Consider the following 17,384-nt stretch of genomic DNA (forward strand, 5'->3'; position numbering starts at 1 on the left):
TGTGGTGCGAGACGGGAGATGTAGTTAATTGAGCGGTTTCACACAAAAAAAAGTGTTACTTCACAGTTTTACGACACATCTTTTATTTTTTGACTTGCAAAATTATCTTTTAAATTGACAAACATCAAAATGTGTAATTCGTGGCACAATTCAAACGGGATTGAAAGATAATCTTTCTCTCTCCATTGACTTCAATACATACTTTTTCCGAAATAAGGTCCCCCGGAGCCCCGTTCATTCCTATGAGAGTTGCTCATTGGCGCATGAAGACAAAATGGCCCAACTTTTGAGAGAGCGAAACGTCACGACAGTATTCATATAATCATATAATCCGTTCTTATTGTGCATCCATGGGTAAAGGTAAAACTCATGTAGTACTGAACACGTCACATGAACGAGCTGGGCGGCGCGGTCCCGTGTTGGATCCGCGTTCATAATGCAGAGGAAAATAACTCAGAATAACGTTATTAGCACATTTTACAACTTGAGGACGGAATGTTTTAATAAGGGCTATACAAGTGTACTGGGTAGCTTATTTAGTTTTTTTTTTTAAATCAAACGATTTACAGACGTCTCTTTCCCAATGTTAGTCAATGGGAAAAAGTATTTCCGGGCCCAGCGACTGATACGGAAGTGTAGTACCGCCGTTTGGCCACAACGAATATTTTCCTCAGAGTCCGGCGCACATCCGGGTGGCTTGCTTCACTTGGGTAATCTTCCCTCAGGGACTTATTCCGGTGTGAACGCGATCTATTCTTTAGTTCCATGGGGGAACTAAGTGCTGGGAACTAAGTACGACAAAGTACTTGGTTTGAAAGCAGCTATATATACAACTGCAACGAAAGTAACAAACACAATGCAATATCCTTTTCAATTTCAAAGAACACAAATTGGGTTATTTACAGGTGTTGTTTTGTGTGGTAGAGGGTCGCTTTCATTGATGAGTTTTGCACCCCGGGCCGTTGTTTTTGATATTCCGCTGAAGTATACGCTGTGGCGTAATAACTTCTTCTTTTTTTTTTCGAGGGAAGGGGTGGGTCAGAGGGCCTAGGTATAAAAGTCACGGCTCGCTACTGGGTCAACAAAATGTATTTTGGTGTCTGCAAAAGTAAGTGACAGTACTTCCACCATTTTTGTAGAATGACTCAGGCCTGTTATACTGAGAAACACTGTATATATTATACACACTGCTCTGCTTTCTGCACGGACCTCACAGCTGTTCTCACTGTAAAAATCGCGTCTCAATTAAAGCAGTTACTAAAATAATATCCAGGGGATGCATGCAGAGCTGTCATTGGCTGAGATAAATCCGGCCGTGCATCACAACTCTTTTAAACATCACTGTTGCCGGAAATACATTGGCGGAGGACCCATCAGTGTATCCTCGATTATTATCTCCTCGATGCTCGATCCTCGATGTGCATTTAGATAAATGAGATGTGCTTCAACATGGCGCCCTGAAATCTATTTCCGGGTCACTACATACATCCATGGTCACTAGGACCAAGAATTCGAGGAGGGTAAATTAGAGAAATTAGAAAGGCCCCATGACTTCTCAATGTTCTAATCTAAACAAGCCTAAAAGCGTCAATAATAGATTCTCCGTGGTAATGCACTTCAGCCTCTTGTGGTCAATTTAAGTATTACAACTATAATATCTGAGGACAAAAACTGTTTTTTATTTTTGAGGATTAAAAGGACATATTCTTAAATCTTAACACATTTAAAAAAAATGTTAAAACAAAATACATAACCCCTAATAATCAAATACCAAACGTTAGGTAGACTTGTCCAAGGTTTAGAGAGATATCCCATTTTGAAACACACACAAGTGAACTTAACATTCACATTTGGAGTTTTAGTAATGGTCATTTTTATTTTTCTGTGCAAAAAAGAAGCAGTCAAAATGTAACAAAAAAAAGTAATTTATTAAATGGATATGTACAGCACATTCCTAGATCAAAAAAAGCAAATTATTAGCTCTTCATGTTGAAATTTACGTACTTTGTTTCACTTTTTAAAGAGAAATTACATATACAACAGGTGTGCCTTAATTTCCAAATGTTTTAAAACACCCCCTATTGCATCAGAGCCCTACAAACCTTGTAGAGACCTCGGGTCGGCGTAAGGATATCAGATTTAGAATGGCATTCTCACCACATTCACGCCTGTGTGCCTCCATACAAGGACAACGTAAAGACACTTAATTTAAGTAGCTACAGCTGCTTCCAGCACTGCATTTCCAACTCAAACATTATTGAAACAATAACTTCCTTAGAAAAGACCCCAAGACTGTCTTGAAAAAGAGTATCCATAAAATCTGAAGAAAAAAAAAAAGAGATTTCATATGTGTACGTCCCAGAATTTTAAATATCCAAACAGCTTTTAAAAAAACAACAACCAAGCATCGTTTCTAACATTAATCTCAAAGAGAAATTAAGTAGGGACGTATTGTTTTTAATCTATCAATCAGATAACAAGGCTGCATTTACACAGATACAAAAATAATAAGAACTGTAATAACTCAAGTATCTTCATTTTTGGACAAATACTAAAATCTTCCACAATCCATCAAATCCTAACCGTTGTCTTTTATTACCATTTAAGATGTGAAAAGTACATGGAATTATAAACTACGGAAGCTCCCAAATTTACAAGAAAAGTTGTCGGATCTCTTTAAAAAATACACTAGTGGAAGCTAAAAATATATTTTCCCTCTTTTTTTGCACCTGTGTAAAATCTGCCACAATAATCTGCCACTAAATGGAGGTCCAAAAGAGCTTGAGACATCTGACAGACTGCAACATTCAAATAAAAAAGGACTCCATTTATAAAAAAATGTAATTGACAAAAAAGAAAAAGCCTTACATTTTCAACAGTTGGAATCTGACTATGTGCTGCAGTGGCCGTATAATCGGAACATTTTTTTTTTTATTCCAATAATTTATCATGTCATAATTTTGCACTCTACATTTTTACTTTGGCGCTTTACAAACCATTAATAAAAAAGTATAAAAATGCAGCAAAGCTTCAGGAGTCTGAAGGAAATAAAAGACTTGATGGGAGAGGATTACAAAACAACATTAAAACACACCGCTGATCCAAACCTCAAACAACATAAATACCCCCCCTAAAAAGTATCGTATGCAAGTAGTTTTCTCAAGACTTACATGCGGATAACTAAGTATTAGGAAGCAGGAAGTAGTTGACACTTGAGTGCAAGTCTGAAGCTTCAGTGTGCAGAGTAAATGTCCCTGAGAATCCAAAACTAAGGCAAAAGCAACTCAAGTCTGTGAATCCCCCCCGCCTCTCAGCTGTTCAGAGCAGGGTTACACTCACGTAAGGATCTCAGGGGGGGGGGGTTATGTTAGATTGAAGTGGGAATAATGTTGTTTGTGAACTACATACGACTATAAAGTAACACTTTCTTTTACACCAGGTCTATAATGTTATATAACCATACTTGTCATTATAGCATTATATAGCACTGTAGAGTTATAAGGAATTATAAATATCCATAATTTTTCTAATGATAATCAAAACACATTATAAATGATTTCATAATGACTTAAAGGTCATAACTGCTCATTCGAGGGATCATAGTATTTTTTTTGTATTATGGATATTCATAAGTGCTTGTTACTATGATATAGTGCTATAAACAGATTCAATCCCCATACTGAAACATTATAAGTATGTTCATAGACATAGCAAGTGGGAAAAATCTTTCACATTGATGAGGTTTTGATCAGAGATGGTGAGTCAGGCTTTAAAACAGCAGCTTAAAAACACCAGGCACACTTCTCTCTCCTCACACACTCACACACACCAGCTCATCACTCGGACACTTTCGCCGCCTCAAAGTTGACTGCCAGTTTCCTGTGCTTCTTCTTGGAGGAGGAGCTGGGGGTGTGGCCTGTCACCGGGATGTTTTGTCGAGGAGGGGTGTGTGGGACTGCTGTTGTCGTGGAGACGAGGTCTGCTACTTGGCCGACGTTAACGCCCTGGGGTTCGCACTGAGCGAGCTGATCGCCGAAGGGCTGGTTCTGGGGTTTCTGTGATTGGTTCCTGGTCACAGTGTGGGCGGCGCTGTAAAACTCCCGAGTGTCCTGGTTCTTCTTGTTGGCGGAGACTCGCTTCTTGGTCACCTGAAGTGTCAGAGGACGGTCGAGAAGCTGGGTTAAAAAGACTCTACTTTGTCTAAACGAGAACAGAAGGAATTGTGGTTGATCCGTTTTCTAACACTAGGATATAACACAATAAAGTGGTGCAGGAATGAGTCCTGAAACCTGGGAATTAGTCGGCATTTTAAAACTTTGGTTCCCTTGTCTCCAAGTAAAAAGAAAAGTGGCAAGATGCCTGAAATAAGGTCTGTGGTTGGCAGAGGCTTAAGAGTCTTTACATGTTGTTCTACGACAAAAAATAATAGTAAATACCCCACTAATACATGACAGTAGCTTCTATGTATCGTTAAACACAAGCTGCTAACAAGCGCCTGAATAAACTACTCATCATTGCGACATCATGCCGAGCATTAGCCACATTTAACTTAGCGGTTGCGACGCGTAGCCATGCGACCACGGTGTCGTTTATAGCCTAATTTAGGTTTTTGAGTTCTGCAGGGTGGTGTTAATGTGTGGAGAATAAACGTGGGTTTGGGAAATTCTTATTTTCTGCAATATAACAAAATTAAAAAAGGGAAAAATCTTATTTTTATGGAGGGAACCCTAACAATGCTAACGTCCAGGCTCACTTACAAAAAGACATCCTCACTGCCCCACTCTTTGGAAACACAGGGACACTGGTAATTCAAGTGAATGACCCTTCTTGTTGCACAGCAGTGTAATAGTCACAATACGAGTCTTTCTGGAGCCTGTGTGTGAAGACTCAGAGAGTATTACAGTTTTTTATATCACCCACAGTAAAAATGTATTAGACAACGTAGCAACGGACGTTAAATGTTGACTACATGTTTATGTTATGCGAGCGACCCTTAACATATATCAATAGGATTTAGCAGACTCAACAGGAACCAAAACCATAGCATAAAAACAACATCATGGTACAAAGGTTAACCTACATAAACAGATTATTACAGACACAGTAAAGCTCATTCACACAGAATCAGCACAGGAATTAGAAATACAGCAACATTATTTCAAACATATCTCAATCGTTTTCGTACCTGCAGCGGGACAAACTGGTTGTGTGAGCCAATGGGCATTGATGCAGGGTTCTGGTGGCGGGGGGCCCCAGGGAAGGGTCCTGGTGCTCCGAAGAACTGCTGGTTCGGGTGGTGGTGGGGGGGCAGCGGCATCCCCCAGAGGGGGCCGGGGCCGAAGCCCTGGGGAGGCAGCAGCATACCGCCTGGAGGACACGAGGACGCACATGAGATAACAGCCAGAGAAAGGGTCAAATTAATGTATTCATATTTACGATAAAGATTTTGAATTGACTTAGCAGACCGTGAAATATGGTTATTACTAGCCATTCATAAAAACAATGGAAAATAAATCAAATCATAAGTTGAATAATCAATAGGTTGATGGGAATAAAATCATCAACAGGTTATATTTCAAAAGTTTATATTCAAGAAATTAATTTTTAGTTGAATTTGAATGAAAGAAAATGCTGTTGATATCCTTCTTTCCTCACAGACTCGTCATGTAAGATGTAAGGAGAGAAGACAGACCTTGTTGGCTGAAGACGGGGTTCATGCCTAAGGGTGGGGGTCGTATCTGACCCACTCCTGGGAAGAGAGCAGGTGGGAGGGGGAAGCCCGACCCCAAAGAGTTCTACAGGAGAGGACAGAGAGAGAAGCTCTAACTGGAAATCTGAACAACACCAACGTATTCACATTTACACTCCTTTACAGTTTGGATGGCAAGTGATGCTCTCAGTAGACATAAATGACTTGTTTTTCTCTTGTATGGTAAATACCAATAAAACACAGGGTTAACCACCAAAGATGTTGAACACAGCTCAACTTAAACGTAATAAATCATCTGGCTAAATGCTGCTGTGATAAAATCAAATGCACGTTCCCATTGCAATGTGTTAAACGATATGAGGAAAATAATTGCCACTGGAATAACTGGACTTCCCAGATCCTGCGAAAAATAAAATGGCTACTGCATCCAACTAACTACTGCAAGCACATTTAAACCCTTGCGTGCGTGTGTGTGTGCGTGCGTGTGAGATGTACCAGTCTCTGGAGGGCAAAGAAGGCAGCTTTTTCCTTGGCATCATTTTCTGATTGGCACTGGGGACCGTGAACCATGAGCCCATTGGACAGCTTCACCTGACACACTACAGTCTGGGGAGAGAGGACAAAGTTAGTGCAACACAAACAGACCCACTCCTGTAGACTAGGGGGCCATATATCTGCAGCTATTACGCTTTGATATTTAGCAAAACAACAGACCAAATGAGAATACAGAAACGTTACTACTAGGTGTCACACTTCACTTAGCAGCCACTCCCTGATGGAACATAGTGAATCAAGAGAACGCTCATTGTTTTTAGCTCAGCAGTTTAAAGCTTTCATCTTGGCTTCAAATCCTAAATGTTACCTATTGGTGCAGTTTAATCTGTCTTTGAGTTTGTTTCATCAGATAAAATATAATAAAATGACATTTCCAGTAAACTAATAAAGTGCACAGCTCCCTCTCGTGACGATGCCAGCTCCTTCTGGAGTTAATTGGTGAAGGTGAAGGTGTGTAATATGCAGTAAAGCATGAGAGCAAAAACATTCAAACATGAATTCCATGTATGTTTCAAAGCGTCGACTTACCTGTCTGTTGCTTATGAAGCTGAAATCGGGCGGGGCCATCCCTAACCCCACACAGATGCACGCCAGCTCCGACACCTTACTGTTCAGAACGGCGTTGGAGAGATTTGGAGGGGGTAAAACAGGACCGTCACCGTGGGGGGAGGTCATATTGGCTGCTGGAGGGAGTGAACATTGGATGAAAAGGAAAAAACACATTTAAAAAAAGGTCAATAAAGGACAAAGTGGCACAAAGACCCTGATAGTGTGATGTGACCCTGCCTTTGTTAGCCCTCCATGCCTACATATGTATACACGTATGCACATACTGTTGGAGCCTCTAAGGAGAGAAATGTGTATACGATTGTATAGATGTGTGTGAAAGTACGTATTGTATGTATGTATATTATGTATAATATTTTCTACAACATAGTAAGCATTTATTTTGACCCAGGATGACCCTGTCTGCTCTCATATTGTTTGTCTGTTCATTATTGTAACAAAAACGAAAACAAATCTTTAAAGAAAAACATCTGGGTCTATAAATGTGCTCACAGAACATTTGCGTGTGGTGTAGCGACGGTTTTGTACCCAGTTTCTTGTTGGACCGTCTCCTGTTCTGCTGCTGGCCCCCGGCGGCCTCCTGAGGGGGGGGACTTCCTGTTCCAGCGCCGTCAATCTTCAGCATCTCCTTCAGCATCAGGGTTCCCTTCTGCAACAAGAGAGAACACACAGACCCAGTTTAGTTATCCTGAGCTGTCCAAGCAAAGAATGGCTGGATTGAAATAAAAGAAAGGAACACAATACATATGAAAAATGATTAAGACTATTCCAATCTAAAAATAATGATGGAAACAACTTATGGCCACATACGTTTTAAAGGGGTATAAAAGAAAGATCTCATCAAGTCTCCATCAAAATACTAAATATTTGAACCAAACCTTTTTCAGCAACACTCACCATTGCAAAGGACTGAGGGGACAGCGGGCCATCTGATTGGCAGGTGGTTACTTGTTGGGGAGCAGGCGGCGGTGGAGTTTGCTGGTTGCCCTTGGAGATCTGCAGGCTGGCTATCAGGTCCTCGAACTCAGTGGTAGACTAAGCGAGAGGAATATGTAAGGACATGCAAGCCTTTGTCTCTTACAGCTCAAAAATATAATAGATAGAAAATGGGAAAAGGAGATTAAAAGTGTGTGTGTTCGTGCATGTACCTTATTGGCTGTGTTCTGGGGGGGGAAAAGGGAGTTGACGTCTTCATTTTTCTTCAACAGTCTGATGCAACCAACTGGGGCCTGTAAAGTACACATAATATTTAAACCACATATTCACAAAAGTATAAATATAGCAACAAAAAAGCAATGAGAATAACGGTTTACAAATAAATAAACATAACCATCTGTTGATCTTTCCCTTGACCCAAAGCTTCCTTTATATGTTATTATTACTGATATATTCTTCCACATGTCCCTGCTCAGATAAATAAACTGCTTTAAGGATCATTTGTACAAATGCTGCACTCCTGCTGATGACCCGGTATCTTGCAGTGTTGCAAGCTGGGAGAGCATGCATGTGTGTTCAGAGCATGTGTGTACTTACAGCTTTGTTAGCGTGCTGGTTCTTCCCCTGTTGGTTAAGTCCTTCCTAGAGTTGGAAACAGACAATGTTGTTTTTATTAGTCAAAGTTCTCGCTTTAAGATACCGTAAGTTCAATATTAGTCTGTTTCAAAGAATTCTCATACCATGCATACTTTGCCATGTATTAGCTCCGTTGTATTTCGATGTGAAACTGCAACTCTTGAATATGTTTTGGCGTCTTAAGTATCAACATCTTTTTTCATTTTCGTATAAGAGAGCTGTGCCTTACCCTATGCCACTATGAATCTCTAAACTCACATGGAAACTTTAATGTAAAATAACGTACAAAAGGTTGAAAAGCCGCCAGCCCCAAGGTGCCACACTAGACTTTTCCAATCAATGACATTTTAAAAAGCGCCCAAACACACGCTTTCCCAAACAGACGTACATTGTGCCAGTGAGCAGGAGGTTGGAGAGGAGGGCCAGCAGAGTTCTGCAGAGACTGCCACACATTGTTGTACTCCTGAAGAAGAAGAAGAGAGACAGACACAAAGATGCAAAATGTTTAAGAATTCAAGATGCGAGTGCACCGGCTGAAAGAGAGCACATCGGCTACAGTTTGGGTTGAACTCGTGATGCACCGATTGTAGCGTCTTTGCATCGGTAAAAAAACGATTCATTCATATAAAATCCCCTCATCCTGTCAGCACTCAGCAGAGACGATCCTTGATCTCTGCTTCGCACTACGGAGGCTGAGAGTCTCAGTTATCAACACACACGGAAGTTGAGGAGAAAGAGAAACACAGCGCACCGAAAAATACCTACAAATCAAACGCTTGGCAACACTTCGGATTGTTCAAGAAAGACGGTCAACTTGAAACATCGCTCGCAAATTGTTAACGATGCCGAGCCGCTTTAAAGTACACAAATAGTTCGAGGAACTTAGCGACGCACATAAAGAGGCGACGTGGGGTCTGCGGCTGAAAAGAGAAACCTGAAAGTTAGACATGAGTTAAATCACTCAGTGAGGTGTTCTGTCAGAGAGAGGTGTTTAGCTTACAGCAGCCTGTGACGGCCAATAATAATTGAAATGTCTTCCTTACTGTAAGCAGTTATGAAATACCTGTTTGTGAAAGGTTATTTGTTTTCTTTATTGTTCAGATAGAAACCAATGCTTTCTGCTCACTGGTGTGTTAGCCTCTGAGTGTTAAGCACATCAGGCTGGCAGCTGTATGGGCATTGCTCTATGGTAGCTGTTATTTGCACATTGTTAATCATGAGCAATGCATCCTTACATTGTTTAACTGTGAGGTGTTATACAATTGTACTCTGGAGAGCTTTTAAAGGTAAAAAAGGTAAAAAAAATAAACAGCATGATGGGATGCACAGTACTAGTAGAGAGAACCAAATATGTAAAGCACTTTTTGGTTAATGTATGATTTGCTGCATATAAGGAATAAAACAAAAATCCTCTGTCGTACCATATGTGACCTGCTCTATCGAAATCAGTCGCATTGACCCGAAGACACATTTTGAGTTGTATACACTGCTGGAAAGAGGAGATTCCTAGCTTTCTAATGATATCAGGATTGTTTTTGTACTCAAAATATTAAGCGAAATATGTCACATTATATAATGACTGTCACCGAGTCATCATTTTGAGAAAAAGGCCTTCAAAGTTTCCTCTTCTCTGGAATCCATCGATCTGATTGATTATTAGCGGAGCAAATGATCAAAGTAGTACGGAGGGAAGATAATTTCGTTTGGATTACTGGTCTGGGGGAAGCTCGCGAGTGTGTGTGTGTGTGTGTGTGTGTGTGTGTTTGTGTATTTTTGTGTTTGTGTGTATTGCGTTTGTTTTCCGGGGAAAACCCTCACGAGAAACACCGGCTGTTGTTATGCCTGCTGTGACGTTAAGTTACTCCGTTCTCCGCTTGTAATCATGCCGTTACAAGCTTCAAAGTTCTATTTATCATCTGAATTTGCCGAAACAAGTTTAATATTCTGAAAGCCAAGACTTTGTTTGATTGAAATCAGATGAAAACAAACTGTAACGGACCCTGCCATGTTATTTATGATTACTCTACGCTTACATTCATAATGTCAGCCAGAGGGAGGGGGGGCGGCGCTGCGGAAGAGCAGATTGCCTGTCATCTTCCCTTTACAAGCTTAAAGAATGTATTTATCGTGTGAGTTTGGAAATAAAAGTTTCATATTCTGAAAGCCAAGACTTTGTTTATTTAAAATCAAACAAAACCCCCGAAAAAATATTTTTTTACGCAAATCCACGTTTATTTTGAAATGAGCCGTTGCGACTTCCGACTGATTTCGATAGAGCGGGTCACATATTGAAGTATCATTATTTTTCGCATCGTGTTGAATCGCATCGTATCGCCCCGAATCGCATATTGTTGAATCAAATCGTCTCGAACTGTATCCCAACAGGGGTGAATCGTATCGTATCGCATCGCCTGGTGTTTCAAATGTATCGTTAATGTCTGGCATCGTGGCGACGTATGGAGATGCGCATGGCATCGGCCTCAGTGATGGAGATGCACATCCCTATTAAGAATACGTGGTTAAAGCGCCTGGTAAGTTGAGAGAGGGCTTCACTAAGTAACACATGTAACCCAGGTACACTCTGCTTACATTGGCCTGTTGTTTCTGCCCGAGACCTTGGGAGGGAGAGCTCCTGCTGCCCTGGGAGGCTGCTTTCACCACGCCGTGTTTACTGTTATGCTGCAGGGGAGGAGACATGGAATACAGAGAAGAGTTTGAGTGAAAGGGAAGAAGACGGATGTGGAAGTTTTACAATAACAGCTTTTATTTCCTGTCAGAATCTTTCATTTTGGAACTTTGTGTTGGACTCCACCATAACTTCATGTAAATAGTATCCTACTTTTATATTGTGTTAGCTGTAAATGGGCCTTTCAATAGTGTTCTGTTTGTCAGATAGTTTACAGATTGTTATCTTCACGGTCAACCTGTATATTTTCTACTCTTTAGTTCCGTTTTAGTTTAGAAATGTTTATATTTTACAATTGTTTATTTTCTACACTTTTTAATTTCTAATTATGTGCATTGCCTTGTTTTTCTTTATGCTGCTGTCATGAAAAAAAATCAAACATTTTGGGATCAATACAATATATCCTATCTTATCTTTACCTGTGTGGGGGTGAAAGGGGATCGGGGGGAGTGGTTGAGGCTGGACCCCTGGCGTTGGGAGTTGAAGTTGGCGGCGGGCTGAGGTTTGACGATGGCGGTGAGCTTGTGGCAGCTTTGATCCACCCTCAGTCCGTGGGTGAGGTTGATGAGGGCGCAGGGGGGGAGGCGGTAACCACGGGGAGACTTAGTCCTGGGGACACAGGACCATTCAACCGTCAGCACTCACATGTCCGCTCTTAAAACATTCTGGTGAGGAGTGGGAGGCTTTTCCCTACTGTATATTTTACAATTAGATTCTGTGATCACCTGATGTTGAGACCTCCAGCAAACTCATCGTCAAAAAGCACCTCGTAGAGAACCTCGGCCTCACGCTCCGCTGGAAGACAGTCACAATATAAACTTTGAGTATTATAGTTTATATGTATATTCTCTCCTTTATATTCTGGACATGCAGGATTCCCTTAAAAAGGTGAAATGTGTTACATATGACCAGAGTTTTAGCTTAAATAAATGAACCAACATTATTTACAGAATGTGAAGATGTTGACGTTATGTCAAAGACTTCAATGTATTGTGTTGCAGAGATTAATTTAAAAAAAAAATCCTGTTTATCCATTTATAATAGGCATGTTTTTAAAGTCAAACTACAAATGCTACTATTACTTACTATGCTACTACTAAGTATCTGTACCCGAACACAAGTCAAGATCTCAATATTTATCACAGCCAACAATAGACTTGGCCTTTTAAAAGTGCCTTATAAGGTTGATGAAGACAGTGATTGGAGCAAAATCTCCTATATCAGTGATGATGTCGATTGATGATCCCATCGGGCACAGCACAGCTCCTTGTAAAATGCCCAATGTACTCGATAACAACGGTGTGGTCTGACTTTATTAACCTGGGGCAAAATGTCTTTATCGGTGTCATTTCCTTCCCATTTTGCAGGACTAAATCGAGCATTGCCCACCTTTTGTTGATAGCGAGGTGAAAGAAACAATAACATGAGAAGCATGAAAGAAATGACAGTGTGTCCTCACCTCCTTGAATGCCGATGATGGTCCCTCTGCATCCCAGGGGGACGGAGAAGCCCTCCCTGGTGTTGATGATGCGGTCAAACAGGCGGTACTCTGAGTCAGGGTCTGGCACCACACCCTGGTGTTGCTCCATGGGCTACACACAAACACACACATTCATATGTTCAATACAAAACCAACTGGCATTTATATTCACAACTTTCTTTATATTACATTTATTGTTTAGTCAATAATAAGTCATAAAATTGCCTTTGCCATTTCCAGATGCTAAATAAAGCTAAACGCTACATGTGCATTTTTCTAGGAAATTGAGCAATAAGCACATATGCCTTTGAATAATGACACATTCAGACAAAATGCACTCACCCTGAAGAGCAGATGAGGCTTGACTGTCACTCTGACTTTCTTGGTGCTCTTCTTCACCTGAGAGCGGGACGGTGAGAGAGAGGAAGAGAGGAAGAATGTGTGAGTTCACAAAGAGAGCTTCTGATACAGTAACTGTAGGAAGAGAGTGTGTGTGTGTGTGTGTGTGTGTGTGTGTGTGTGTGTGTGTGTGTGTGTGTGTGTGTGTGTGTCACCTTGGCTTTCTCCACCGCCTCCTCGATCCTCTCCACGATGGCGGAGTCCAGCACCTGCAGGTCACATGACGACCTGCTGATGGAGCTCACTGGGTGACTTTTCAGCCATGAGGTGATTTCAGAGACCTTCTCCGCCCTGTGTCCATAGACATAAGAGATTATCAGTAAATACTCCATCAATCCAATTCATTCATGAGATGTGGTCAAACTGTGACTGGGGTTGGGCTGCAACAAACGAGTAATTTTATAATCGATTAATGAAACGATTAATCGATTATTCGGATCGTTAAGGTTTTAACTGTACTACTACTTATATCAATACTGCTTATCGATCCGGTCCTTTTAACGATAGTATTAACGGTTCTTTTGACAAGAAATAAGGTCAACTAACTCAACAAATTGTGAACAAAACTAACATTGCTTTTTATTTTAATTAAATGCATAATATTTCACATCAAAAGAAACAACAATGTTTTAACAAATCACATTAAATAATGTGATGACAGAACTGTAAACAGAATAGCTGAAACTTTAACAAAATAAATAACTCAGTTACCTCTAATCATTAACCCATGTTTGTATAATTGAGTTAACTCCGTGTGTTGCTGCTAGCATACAGTACATAACACCTGACGTGGAAACGTTACTAGTGGACGGGGCTACAGAGCTACTAGAAAGACAGTCGAACCCGGTGCATTCCTCCGTCTGAATGTGGTGCACTTTTGCTAAATGTTTAGACAAATTGCTCGTGTGGCCGCCCTTACATGATAAACTCTTATTGCACTTTTGGTAACGAGCATTGTCCACATCGAGACGGGTAAAGTTTAACCACACCTCGGAGCGCGTTCTCTCCGCCATCTCCTCAGTGTGTGTGTTGCATGCATGTAGCAGCTGCGTGTGTGTAAACTTCACCGCCCCCTCGCAAGCAGGAGGGGGAGAGATCTCTCGTCTGAATTGGGAAGATCGAAAATACATTATCGACGCATTTTGTAGTCATATTGCATATTAGAAACGGAGTTGGCGACACTAAGAGTGCGATATAGTGTTTATGTAGCAATTAGACCCTCCAGAAAAACGCGGGCTAAAATCCTTGATTATGCGATTAAACATGCGGGGTTTTTATGTGATTTTATGCGGTGAAATGGTGGGAAGTTGCGAAATATGCGGGAAAAAAGAATAACAATTTTTTTTTAAATATTGGGCTGTCTTATTTATTCTCTCTCACACACAACCTGCCACTGACGTTAAACCCCTTTACTATTCAATTAAACACATTCAATGTTTATTTATTGTAAAAGCAATTGGGCGCACACACACACACACACACACACACACACACACACACACACACACAGTGTTTTCATTTACTCGTTCGTTATCTGCAGCTTCAATCTTGTAGGCTACTCACTTCGTTTCTTGAAGCCCTCGAAAGGGTTTTGGAGGTTGATGCCTCGGTGAACGTGAGTTGTTTGGCTTTCTTGTCCGCAGCAGCAGAAAGCATTTTCGAATGTTTGAATGAATCAAAGTGGGTCGTCACCGTCGATTTTCTCTTATGCTCCAACACACAGTTGCACGGGGTGCAGAATAGTTTCCCCCCACGTTTTGCCCGGTCTTTAGTATAAATGTTCTTCGGTAAATGAGATGGGTTAGATTTTTTCATCTTGGTGTTTTCTCTATCGTGTGAGCTCCACACGTTCACTCTATACAGTGTTGTTTACATTCTGTGATGCGCGAGCTGATGACGTCACGTCAAGACGAGTTAACTTTTTTTTCTTCTCAACTTTGTTTGGAAAAATGCAGGGATTATGCGGCCTTTTGATAAATATGCGGCCTTTTAAAAAATCTGCGCCATTTTGCTGATTATGCGGTAAATTCTGCGATCGCAGAATCGCGTTTTTCTGGAGGGTCTAAGCAATAATACATATGACCAGTGGTGGCTGGTGGAAAATATTTTTGGTGGGGCTGTTGATATAGTGAGTTAAAACTTTTTTTTGGGAGAAATTACCCCTTAAATCGGGACTTCTGGTGATGTAATGGCCCCATAAAATCGTGGTTCTAGGGCCAGGAACAACCAGGCTGAGTCGGGAATGCTAAACTAACTGCGGTCAAGCCAGCCTCCACTCGGGAAAACCTAGTCAAGCCAGCCCTCACGTGATATTGCGGTGCGCGAATATCCTATGCATTACGGTAGAGTAAAAAAAAATCATCCCTCTGTGTTTAGATGAGAATAAAACAAAAACTGTCCAGTATCAAAGACTCATTTCACTTCAGGGTGATAGCAGGACATCCCATCTAGTCACTCAGAAAAAACCAGGACATTCTGATGTAGAGTTTCAAAATAAAAGACCTTTGAAATCTCTATTGTATGAGCTATCATCCCTGTTTTTAGATGAGAATAAAACCAAAACTATCCAGTATCATAGATCCATCTCACTCCAGGGTGATAGCAGGACACCCCATGAAGTCACTCAGAGAAAATCAGGACATTCTGATGTATAGTTTCAAAATAAAAGACCTTTGAAGTCTCATATATGAGCTATCATCCCTGTCCCCAAAGGTCTTTTATTTTGAAACTGTACATCAGAATGTCCTTTATGAGGGCTGGCTTGACTAGGTTTTTCCGAGTGGAGGCTGGCTTGACCGCAGTCTAAACTAGAGAGAGAATCGCTGTCAAGGGGGCTACAACTACAACAAGATGAACATATTTGACCGTGATTTAATTGTAATACACGTTTCAAAATGATGCCGAAGTACAACATACTGATACCGCTAAGTAAAAACCATGAATTAAGGCTTTGACAAGTCTGCAGACAGACGGCAGGCGAAAAACATTTTAAAATGCGTGTTTTCCAATGGAGATTTGGCTAAGCTAACGTTGTAAATGCTCCGACCGTCCACACTCAAAACAACGGCCTATACAGACATAAATAAACCAGCGACTGTATTTGCCATGACACAGACAGTATGTGGTTTGTACTTGTTTAACTTTTATCTAGTTTCTGAACAGATATGAAGAGCTGTGAGCTCTGAGTGCTAAGAGCTAACAGCTGTGTTGTTTTTCTGGGGAGCTCACTGAAGATGACGTCACGGCTCCCCCTAGACTGCGTTACAGTTCCTCACGAGTCTAAAAAACAACTCACGTCAACGCACGTAAGCAACGTGGGCGCCGAGTGAGCGCCCTCGTGACCAAAATATTTGACGGCGCTGATTGGCTGAAATTATGTTTCGGCGGCACAGTTTACTATTGAGACTTTTGCAACGTGCTGGTTGCTGCTGTTTGGCTCGGGGGCAACGCCCCATAATGATAAACTAATGCCAAGGGCAAGGCCAGGCCGGAAACATGTGACTTATCAGTAACTTTAGACATCGTAACACAATTTTAAACAAGATTTTATTGTAGATTATAGATTTTACTAATACCAATTGTATGATATTTACCTTGTTCATTAAAAATAAAAAATAAATTTTTTAATTTAATATTTTTTTTAATATTTCTTTTTGTTTGTGGGAAGAGGTGGGGCGGCGCCCCTAGCGCCCCTATGGGCCGGCCGCCACTGCATATGACATGTTTTAAATGTCTCCTGTACCGATAAAAAAAGAGCGATAACGTTGGAGCTTAACGGGGTGTAGAATACATGTGATGATGGCCATTTCTTAGTTTTCCATCTGACAGGGCAGACAAACATTCCTCAAGTACTCTGTATGTGCATGTGTATGTGCGTGTGTGTGTGTGCGCACGCGCGTGTGCGTGTGTGCATTTACCCATTGTGGTCCTCTCCAGACCAGATGTCGTCTTCATAGAAAACGTCATCATGACTGTTCCTGGACACCAAGTTGAATACCTCAGAAAATCTAGAAAGACACAAAAAACAACAATAAAAAGTATGAAATAGTAAAAAAAATGTAACCGTTTGAGTCACACTACAATTTCCTTTTATTTTAAACGTATGCTATTTTGAACACTCCCTCTGGAGGGATCTTTGGGATTGTTTGCACACCATAACACCATGAGTGCATAACACACTACAGGAAAGGGAAAACCCCAAAAAGCATAGGTGACCTTTAATCTAGATCTGTAGCAAAAACCCTTTGAAATCTGCCTGCATGTTTTAAGATGTACTTTTTAAACCCATTTCCAATCGATAGGAGTTTTTCAGAGTTTCTAACACAACTGAAGAATGGAGGATTCATGTAACGGCAGCATGGTGATAGATGAATAGGGATGGAACAGTATTCTTTTTCTCACACAGGATTTGTTTG

General features: G+C 40.9%; 1 protein-coding gene across 1 annotated transcript in view; it reads right to left on the reverse strand.

Moving 5' to 3' along the window:
- Positions 1-1,909: 1,909 nt before the first annotated feature.
- The window catches only part of xrn1 (5'-3' exoribonuclease 1), a 32,374-nt gene continuing 16,899 nt past the window's right edge, over positions 1,910-17,384 (reverse strand). Inside the window, exons 25-41 of the mRNA XM_079647736.1 lie at positions 16,887-16,976; positions 13,125-13,260; positions 12,913-12,969; positions 12,550-12,682; positions 11,816-11,885; positions 11,510-11,699; positions 10,994-11,083; positions 8,793-8,867; positions 8,366-8,410; positions 7,981-8,061; positions 7,730-7,867; positions 7,361-7,481; positions 6,794-6,948; positions 6,206-6,316; positions 5,693-5,795; positions 5,186-5,367; positions 1,910-4,148 (exon numbers count right to left, since the gene is read on the reverse strand). Coding sequence (XP_079503862.1) covers positions 3,837-4,148; positions 5,186-5,367; positions 5,693-5,795; positions 6,206-6,316; positions 6,794-6,948; positions 7,361-7,481; positions 7,730-7,867; positions 7,981-8,061; positions 8,366-8,410; positions 8,793-8,867; positions 10,994-11,083; positions 11,510-11,699; positions 11,816-11,885; positions 12,550-12,682; positions 12,913-12,969; positions 13,125-13,260; positions 16,887-16,976 — 2,089 coding nt within the window. The 3' untranslated portion in view covers positions 1,910-3,836. The remainder of the gene's footprint in view (positions 4,149-5,185; positions 5,368-5,692; positions 5,796-6,205; positions 6,317-6,793; positions 6,949-7,360; positions 7,482-7,729; positions 7,868-7,980; positions 8,062-8,365; positions 8,411-8,792; positions 8,868-10,993; positions 11,084-11,509; positions 11,700-11,815; positions 11,886-12,549; positions 12,683-12,912; positions 12,970-13,124; positions 13,261-16,886; positions 16,977-17,384) is intronic.

The sequence above is a fragment of the Notothenia rossii genome, assembly GCF_949606895.1.
Source record: "Notothenia rossii genome assembly, chromosome: 9".
Lineage (NCBI taxonomy): Eukaryota > Metazoa > Chordata > Actinopteri > Perciformes > Nototheniidae > Notothenia > Notothenia rossii.